Source organism: Schistocerca americana, chromosome X, assembly GCF_021461395.2.
Source record: "Schistocerca americana isolate TAMUIC-IGC-003095 chromosome X, iqSchAmer2.1, whole genome shotgun sequence".
NCBI classification, from domain to species: domain Eukaryota; kingdom Metazoa; phylum Arthropoda; class Insecta; order Orthoptera; family Acrididae; genus Schistocerca; species Schistocerca americana.
In genome coordinates, this window is record NC_060130.1 from 86,445,286 (window position 1) to 86,455,384 (window position 10,099).

At 36.9% G+C, this 10,099-nt stretch overlaps 1 protein-coding gene across 1 annotated transcript in view; it reads left to right on the forward strand.

Moving 5' to 3' along the window:
• LOC124554696 (succinate-semialdehyde dehydrogenase, mitochondrial) overlaps nucleotides 1-5,076 on the forward strand; it is a 223,958-nt gene extending 218,882 nt beyond the window's left edge. The window contains exon 9 of the mRNA XM_047128322.1: nucleotides 1,925-5,076. Within this exon, the coding sequence (XP_046984278.1) occupies nucleotides 1,925-2,189 (265 nt within the window). The 3' untranslated portion in view covers nucleotides 2,190-5,076. The remainder of the gene's footprint in view (nucleotides 1-1,924) is intronic.
• The last annotated feature ends 5,023 nt before the right edge of the window (nucleotides 5,077-10,099 follow it).

The following is a 10,099-nucleotide window of genomic DNA, read 5'->3' on the forward strand; positions in this document are numbered from 1 at the left end:
AATTTGGACCGTTCATGGGCATTCATAGCTGAGCGATCCACATTTAACAATGCTACAAATTGAACTGACAAGCGTAGAAGTAGAACCGAATGTACAGTAACTCTATTCTTACGTTAGGGTAAGGATTTTGGCACAGTTGGAAAAAGTTCATTTTGTTTTCCAGTCGCCGTAATGCAGAATGGAGGTAGTGTAGGCACAGATGGTGGAGGAGCGGTGCAGGCAAACAAGTGCCGCCTTCCTTCAGCAGGGCTGCAGCCTACAGCAGAACTGACGCACACACCGTTTACATGGGGATCCCAAAATCGGATTTCTAAACTGATTTTGCGATACTGCTAGTATAGACAGAGTGACTTTTTGCACAGTGAAGGATAAATATGAGACTGAAGCTATTTACATCTTGTCTAATTGAGGAGAAATAGCGATTGTGCTGACTAAATCATAAATTGCATCTGTTTTCCAGGCGCCAGATTTAACTGGGCCAGCAAATCCACTTCAGATCTTAACATCTAAACATGACAGCAACACACTCTTTCCGAAATTCGGTTCTCGTTTTTTGGAAGATGTGTCGCATGTAAATGTACGGTAGTGACATTGTTACAGGGATCGCCAATCTCTTCTGGTATTGTAAGGATGGTAATTGAAATCCGCGATGGACATGGATTAAATGATGACTAACTGAAACCCTCAGCTGCCGACAGGTGTTGTTGATATACCTCGATGTGGACAGCTGAAAATGTGTGCCCCGACCGGGACTCGAAACCGGGATCTCCTGCTTACATGGCAGACGCTCTATCCATCTGAGCCACCGAGGACACAGATGAATAGCGCGACTGCAGGGTCTTATCCCTTGCACGCTTCCCGTGAGACTCACATTCCCAACTGTCCACAATTCTACCTATGTAATGTAACATTCCAGGGAAAAGCTACACGGTCAGCAACAGTATTCTGTTCTTTCGAGAACAGTTATAAAGGACATGGATTAGTCGCTTCACTTATTCCAGTATAAGAAAAGAAAACAATGAGTAACGCACAGCACAAGGATTCAGGGACGGCTGCCGCGCAATTGCTTTTGAGGGTTGCAGAGTATTGTTAACGATGTAGTTCAGGTCCAACCTCTAGCTGTATTTGATGTGACCACAGTTCAAAACATCTGCCACGTAATTTGCCGTGTTGAAGTTGTCCACATTATACCATCTTTTGAGTTTTAGCTAACAAAGTAACGCGTTTCTGTGTTGTAAAATTGTACGTCCCACGACTGAGTACTGCTACGTTGCATTACGTGCTGTGTATCTTAAATAGACCAACTGTCCACAGTTGCATGGTGCCAGATCATTGAGTGCATTGACAACAATGTTGCATTCATACACTCTTTATTTTGCAAACAGATTCTTATGCACATTATCTTTCCTAATTGGGCTTCGCCAGATGATTTACAATACCAGTAACTGAAAATTGGTTAAATTTTTGATATTTATATGCAGAAAATTAAGCTATTTCAAACTCTCTCTGATAAAATAGATCATTTGGACACAGTGTGCAATGAAAGAGTGCCTATTAAGTAATTTTGAGGCAGAATTCATGTCTGTTTCGCTTTTACCGTAAAGTGTGAATTTTTCCGGTCCCTACATACAACCAACTCTGTGTATATGCCATCAGGAGTTAAAAACTTCAGCTATACCATTAACAAATGTATATAGGCATCAAAATATAGGGTGCTAGTGAATTAGACTCAAGATTCTGGAATATTTGTTCATGTCTCCATAACTTCAGAATTTTATTAAAGTACGTTAGTATTTTCCTCCTCCTCCTCCTCCTCCTCATCATCATCATCATCATCATCATCATCATCATCATCATCATGATGTTTGTTAAGTTGGAGGCATATATGAGACACATGAAATTATTTTTCTAATCTCTATTTCAGATTCAAAAGTGAGGAAGAAGCCTTGGACATAGCTAATAACACACATTCAGGACTGGCAGGATACTTTTACAGTAGTAACATGGCCCAGGTACGAAGAGTAGCAAAACAGCTGTGTGTTGGTATGGTTGGAATAAATGAGGGCATTATTTCAACAGCTGAAGCTCCATTTGGAGGTGTCAAAGAATCTGGAATTGGTCGGGAAGGTTCTCATCACGGTATTGATGAATATACTTTCATAAAATATCTGTGTGTGGGTAATCTGTGAAATATTTTCCCTGTTTTTCTGAAAGAATTAATTTTTTCATTACCATTATCATGTGTTGCCTGGAAAAACGAAAAATGATATGAGAAAATTGTAAAAATAAGGAAATATTTTATTAATAGCTATGAGCCTTCTGCTTAAATTCTATGTGTTGTTGTTGTTTTTATTATTATTATTATTATTATTATTATCATTATCATCATTATTGTTATCATTATCACCTGCCCAAGGTGTTACCTGTGCCAAATAAATTTAAAATACATCCCCTGTTAAAGAGTGACATTATATAAAAAGCTGCTGTTGTAAACAATTTTGTTTTTGTAAATGAGTTAACTTGTGTTGTACAGCAAAGCCAACTGTAGACTTGGTCATTACAGATAAATGGAGAGAGAGAGAGAGAGAGAGAGAGGGGGGGGGGGGGGGGCTAATTGGAAGAGAGTAATTGAAATATTGTGACACTATTTTGTGTAAAATATGAAATAGAGGAATGGTGGTGGGAGGATGAATTTCTCACCCAAAAGGTAAAAGAAGACTAAAAGCACTAAATTTTCATCTTATGTAAGTAATTTACATAAATGTTGTTGTGTTTTTTATACTATTAACAGTAAAATGCTGTACCAACTGTGTAAAATTTTAGTTTTTGTCACACAAAGCTGGATATTGTGAGAATGAAGGAGCACACAGAAAAATTAATTTGCAATAAAATTCTGTTTTAGATGATGTCTGAATAAGCTTATGACCAAACAGAACTTTTACACTAAATGAAATTGATGAATTAGAAACAGTAGTTTATTACTTTCGATAAAATATGCTTTTGCACATTATGTTGTGAATCGGTGCTAACAAATCAACAGTATGAAGTTTTATTGCAGTTAATGACTAATTGTTGTGCTTTTCCCTATATATTCAATTTGCAGGAAAAATATTTTAGTAGTCTCGTACAACTCCAGTATCTCGCAGACTGAATTTCAGAAGAATTAGAGTCTTGTAAATAATGTTTTTGTAATTGTAGTATAGGTGCAGGCTTTTGCTATTGAATGTTAGATTGAAAACAGTGAATCAGGTTAAAAATGTGTGCGACTATTAACATGTGACACAATTATTTAACAGCCAGTGAAATATAAAATTCAGCAATGTCAAATGCCACGTACCCAACCAAATAATGATTATTGTTGTTGTTGTTGTTGTTGTTGTTGTTGTTGTTGTACACTGCTGCATCGGAAGAAATCCTGGTGAATACAGGTGATGAAGATTTTCACATTGCAACAGAAAATAGTTCCGCAGCTACTTCCAATGGAACATTGTGAACAGCAGAGGAGAAATGTAAATTTGTGTTCTTGTGGGCACGCACCAGTCTGGCCGGAATCACAGTTAACTTTGTTGTGCAATAATCGTTAATCTTCATATTCAGTTCTTGTTTTGGGAAGTAAGGTATTGTTTCATATGCAGTATGGTTCAGAACCCATCACTCTTCCATAGCTCAAGTAATCACTTTAATGTAAATGATGCTAAATCAATATGCCAGTATGTAAATTTTTAATTACTATCTTTTGTTAACTTGTTGCTGGTGACAGATTTAGAAAAATTAATTAGAAATGAGCACCTTGCAATCATAATTTTGTGAAGTGTTAGTTTTGTAAACAGAATAACTACTTTGTCATAAACAGCTGACAGGAACAGGACTCGTACAAATAACTGGATAAACTTCATAACCAATAATGGTGACCACTGAATGTTACATTTTTTTAGAAAATAAATAAGCGCATTACTTTGCAGATTTGTACTGCAGCACCCATACATACGTATATTACATCTCAGTTTGTTTATACTTAGCTAATTTTCATGTTTTGTTGGTTAACAAGCAAACTTTTTGGTAACTTCTTGTAAAACAATTGAATGTACTACGCAAACTATTTTATTCTTAGATTTGTAGCAGTCGGTATTTCATTTTGGGTTTTTACATAGTAATGTAGGTTTCTGCTAGCAGATTCCTTTTGTAATCAGTTCATGTGTTTAAAGTTAATGGTATGAATGGAAAATAAGTATCAGAAGGTGTAAGATACCTTACGTTAAAAAAAAGTGGACTTTGCCCATTTATTGTGTATTTGTATACCTTCCTGGTCACAGAATAATGAAAACCGCAGTTATCGGGCAAATCAAAGTCTTTATGTGTCAATGTGCAGTGTGTACCAATTTATGTTGATCTTGTGATTCATTTGTTCTTTTTTACACTAACTAGTTCTTTTATTGTGTATCAGCTTCCAGTTGAAGAGTATTTAATTGCTATTTTGTTTTAACTTTAAAACAATCTGGTTTGTTAATCTCAAATGTAAATGCCATGGGTATTACATTTTATTACTGTACATTCCACTTTTGGAGAAACAATTTGTAAAATATTAATTACCCAATTGAGATGTTTCTTATGCACAGTTCATGTAATTTGTGCAGCAGTCTTCCACAACAGTCTTCCATAAACAATGTCTTCCATATCTGTGATACATAGTATCATGTGTAAGTTTAGTACATAAATGTGATAGTATATATAGCAAGCCATATTTTAGTGAGCTTTAAATAGAGAAAGTGTATATTTTTAGTTCATATTGTAGTATTATATATGTTTGTGTAAGTGCAACAATGGCTCAAAATGATGAACTGTAGTACTATTGATTAGTCATCCTCAAAGAAACAATTGACTGAATCATTTATCATCCTAGCACACAACCTATTTGTAACTCCCCCCTCAAAAAGACAATAACATTGCATTGAATAATAGAGCAGCTTATTGAGAAAATAATGAATACAGTATGTTGCATTATATGTGTATGTTGTTTTTATAGAGGCTGATATAATGCACAGCATTACAGAGCAGTAAAGAAATTTTAAATTTTCAGTTCTCTGCATTTATTTTATTCCAGATCTTGGCTAAACTCTCCCTATTACACTATATTCGAAGATGGTTCAAATGGCTCTGAGCACTATGGGACTTAACATCTGAGGTCATCAGTCCCCTAGAACTTAGAACTACTTAAACCTATCTAACCTAGGAACATCACACACATCCATGCACGAGGCAAGATTTGAACCTGCGACCATAACTGTCACACGGTTCCAGACTGAAGCTCCTAGAACCGCTTGGCCACACCGGTCGGCTATTCAAAGATGCATCTGAACAAGTGTTTGTGACTTTGTGACCTAATTGCCACAATAAGCTTCTGTTTGTACCTGTAGTTGAAAGCATGTTTACTTTTGAAACTTATTAATAGCTTGAAACTGTCATGTTGGGACTAGAATTTTGATCCTTGATTTTCATGGGCAATGCTTTTACCAAGTTAGTTGTCCAGGCACACCTCATGGCTGTCTGAAAGATTCAACATGCCTTATTTGTACTTTTTGTAATTTCCTTTGGTAATTATTCAAATAGATCAGAAAATCCAAGGATGTGGGCAAAACCCAGTTTAGACTCTACTTAGTGGAGTTACTCTATATTGGTTTGACTGCTCTAGTGTCTTGGCAAGGATATGTGCATTTTTAGTATCTTGAAGGGTTATATGCATAGAGGGCAACATGAGTTTCATGGTATTCTGTAACTGTTATACATGTATTCGTTTTCATTGCACCAGCACCTGCCTGACATGAGTCATTCCCATTTCATTTTCAGTGAGAGATATAACTTAAAATCGATGAATCTATCAATGTTTCCTTAGTATCTGAAAGTGATTTGGATTCCCCGCTCCATTCTCCAGCCGCAGCTTGCTCCCACACAAGGCACTGCTGAAGCAAGCATGTCATGTGAAGACATACTGACAAGAGACTGCCTAATCTTTGAGACCTTTATTTATGAGCCATGGAACACTACAGTTGTGACCTTGCCTATAGTACATTGTGATTTGGATTGGTCCCTGGATAACTTTGCTACACTCTGTACACCCCACATGGGGATGTAGTAAGGATTGGAAATTGGTATGGGCTTGTATAAGGTTCTTAAGTTTAGAAAAGAAATGTTATTGGGTTATTTGCTCTTTAAGATTGCACAGTGAGGATTGTGAGGGGCATAAGAGAAGATAACTGCAGCAGCCCCAGAGCCATCTTGAAGGACAAGGGAAATGCAAAGGTAAAGAAAATAACCCATTTAGTGTCTGCTCCAGGTGGCACCTCAGAACAGGTTATCCTGCGGCATGATTTGGTTGGTAGGGCGGCATTTTGTGGATGATGATTCGGCCTATTCTGATGTGACGTGGTTGGTTGTTGTCACATCAGTGGGAAGGTCTTTGTAGAATACAAATAATAAAAACTTTTTCAAGTTTGTGGCTGGGGGCACCTTGTACATCTCCTCCCCTCTCCCTAAACGAGTTCATTATGTGTGAATTCAACAATCTCAATGGGGTGCTTAAATGTAGGGTTACAATATTTTAATTTAATTAACAAATAAAATCTAGGAATGTGAGTAAATTTGTTCCATCACCGTGTTGGGACTACAGTCTTCACAGAAAAGTGAGGGCTGCAGCTTTACAAAGGTAGCCAAAGCTAGTTACAGATACAGTTTTAAGGAATACAACCAACTGAAACATTCCTATAACAAGGATGAGGACATAGCATAAAACTAACTAATACATGTTTAGAGGTCAGTTTTTAAGATGAGTAAAGGAAGTGAATGACTGATTTATAGCATTACTAGAGGAAGTATTGGACCCAGTGTGTTTAGCAATATAACAGGGGCTACATGACGTTGAAAGCCTTCCTTGTCAGACTGCAGTCAGTTTTTTTTTTAAGATTACATGGTTGCACAGTGTCCAACATCCTTACAGGGACCAGACAACCTCCGGGGTGGCACCATTTTGTTGTCAGCCTGATAGGGCAAATCAAAATCACTAAACAGAATTTTGAAACACAAGTTTGTTTTAACTGTAATCAGGGAGGATGGAAGCATTCTAAGTGAACTTCATTTCAGATTTGTTAGCATCATCAATTATGTCCTCTAAGTACCATTGTGACTGTTTAATTGAGCAAAGGAAGGTTGCAAAATTGGAAATCACCAAAGCAACTAATTGATTAAGTCTTTCTGAGCATCAACCAGAATGACCTATGAAATGAAATAGATTTAGCTAACAAAAGTGTAAAATGACAACTACAAAATATGACACTTCCCATTGCATTAATGCTTCTTATAAACGAATAATAAACACTAGAAGACTGACTCCTTGGACCCAAATTTATATATCACAACAGCAAGGTAATTTAAGTTCAGTTAAAGTGAATAGAAAGATTGTAAAAATAACTCACAACAATAAAACGTCAAATGAACAGACAAGCACAATAAGACTGTTATATTTTGATTAAAATTCAGTCTTGATCACGTCATGTATGTTTTAATGATACAGGTAACCGGTTTCGGTTCTTTTTACAAAACCATCATCAGACCCATGGCTCCTTAGGATGGTAGGCGGAGCTCTCCTCGATGCTACGCTGCGTAGCAGCGAGGAGAGCTCCGCCTACCATTCTAAGGAGCCATGGGTCTGATGATGGTTTTGTAAAAAGAACCGAAACCGGTTACCTGTATCATTAAAACATACATGACGTGATCAAGACTGAACTTTAATCAAAATATAACAATTAATTGATCACTGCTTTCCAAAAATGTTTACCAAAATTGTACAATAAGACTGTTGTTTAGGACAGTCACAAAAGTAAGCAAGTCATAAGACAAATAAAAAATAATGGTTTAAGTAAAGAAAACAATCCTAGTTGAGATTACAAAATTACAGTTCATGACAATAGAAACAGAAAAGCCATCATTAATTTTTGTTCTTCACCTTGGTACAGTCCACTGGCCAGGGCATGTAATCAGTTGGAGTGGCTGTATGCATTTTATTATATAACACGCATGTGAAATAACAGTGTATAGTCACACTAGATTTCGGAATAGCAAGCTGGGTGGAAGTCACTGTGGCAACAGCTATGTTAAGTAAAATATCACGGTGGTGGAGTGATGCAGTATGGTCGGCAGACTTCAATCTTCTAGTTACATGCTTCAGTTGACTGGAACTTATTTAAGGCGGCAACTTCTCAAACTCGAAAATGGAACGCATTTTATGACCGTAAACAACCTAAACAGGTCACAGCCCTGTTGTTTCATGTAGTCTGGCATACGATGGAATTACATATGGTAACAGATGGTTCCAGTCCGAGTGCAAGCTGTTCTCATAATAAGACAATATTTTAAATACCACATTATGAATACATTCAAACCTGTCTTTATTCAATGGTGAAGTGGTGTAGTTCTCCTCTACCTGTACCATAGGATTAGACAAAGTTTTTCCCTAGATCTGTTATAATGGCCTCTGGACTCCCATATGGTAGTACTGAATGGGTGATGAACGCTTTTGCAACTGTCTCAGAAATTACTTATTCAATCCGTTTTACAAGATAGCGAGAGAAATGGTTAATGGCAGATAAAATATATCTCTTATTTTGGGCCATTATGGAAAATGGTCCTACGACAACAGAGTGCTGCAATTTCAGATTTCAAAAGGCCCCACTGCTTCAGACAGTGTCTGAAGAGGTATATTTGGTCTTCATATTTATGCTTTTGGCACAAGGAGACAATTTTGAATGTAATCTGCTACATCTTTCTTTTGTTGTTGCCACTAATAGTAATAGCCTGCTATGCACACTAGCAAGGCATTTTTCCCATTATGACATGCCTTATGCTATCGTGGCATTGTTGCAGTATGCACTTGCAGATAGTCTTTGGAATCCGTTCTCCGAGACGTGTTTTCTTATATAAAATGTCATCACTTGCAATAAATTCCAGTAAGGTAGTGCGTTTTTTTAAACTCAGTTTCAGAATCTTGTGCCTTTTTTAATTATTCAATAAGCAAGTTGTCTACTTGCAGGATCTTAATTTTCCTACTCAAGGCGTCTGCATTCTGATTAAACTTTCCAGGCTTTTGTTTGGCTACGTAGTCATGTTCACTGAGTTTTGAGGCCCATCTTTTCAACTCAATAGCCATTGTAAAGCCACTTGATGTGCAATTACTGGGTATTGTCATCCATGTAGGTAACAGTGAAAGTAATGAGAGCCAAAATGAAGTGCCAGAAGTTATTTTACTGTGGTGCTGTAGTTTTGCTCAGCTTCACTCACCTAAAGCGATGCATAATCAATTTTTCCCCATCTTGTATTTGACTCAGAATACAGTTGACAGTGACACTGCTAGCATCACATGATAGAATAAGTAGTAGGGTAAATTCTGGATAAGCCAAAGTGGATGAACTGAGAATTTCTTTCAGTTTTAACATAGCACTCACAGTCCGCTGTCCAGACAAAAGAAATTCCTTTCTTCAGCAATTTTGTGAGATTTCAGGGTGGCTGCCTATTTCCCCATAAAATGACAATAGCAATTTGTTAACGTGAGAAATGATTGCAATTTTTTATGTTACTCAGCACTAGAAAATTGTTCACTGTGCCCGTTAATTGCAATCTGGTATTACACCTTCTGCAGAAATTATGTGACCTAGATAGTGCACTTGTGATTGCACGAAACTACATTTGTCTAATTTCAAATTTACATTAGCGTCACTAACATTAGTTAGTACATTTCTTAGATATTCTGCATGTTCCCTCATCCTGCTCGAAAAGACAGTTATACCGTTTAAATATACTATACACGTGGTCAGCTTTAAACGTCATGAAAGTAAATCAGCATTTTGCTGAACTGTAGCAGGGGCATTTCAGAGGCCAAAGGACATCCTTAGATATTCTTAATTTGTGGAAGGCACAAGTAAAGCTGTATTTTCCTGATTTTTTCATAGGTATAAAAATTTAATAGTAACCAGAATGCATTTTTAAGGTGGGGAGAATAGGCATTTGCCAAAGTGATCCAGAGTCTCATCAGTCCTTGGAAGGGGATAAGTAA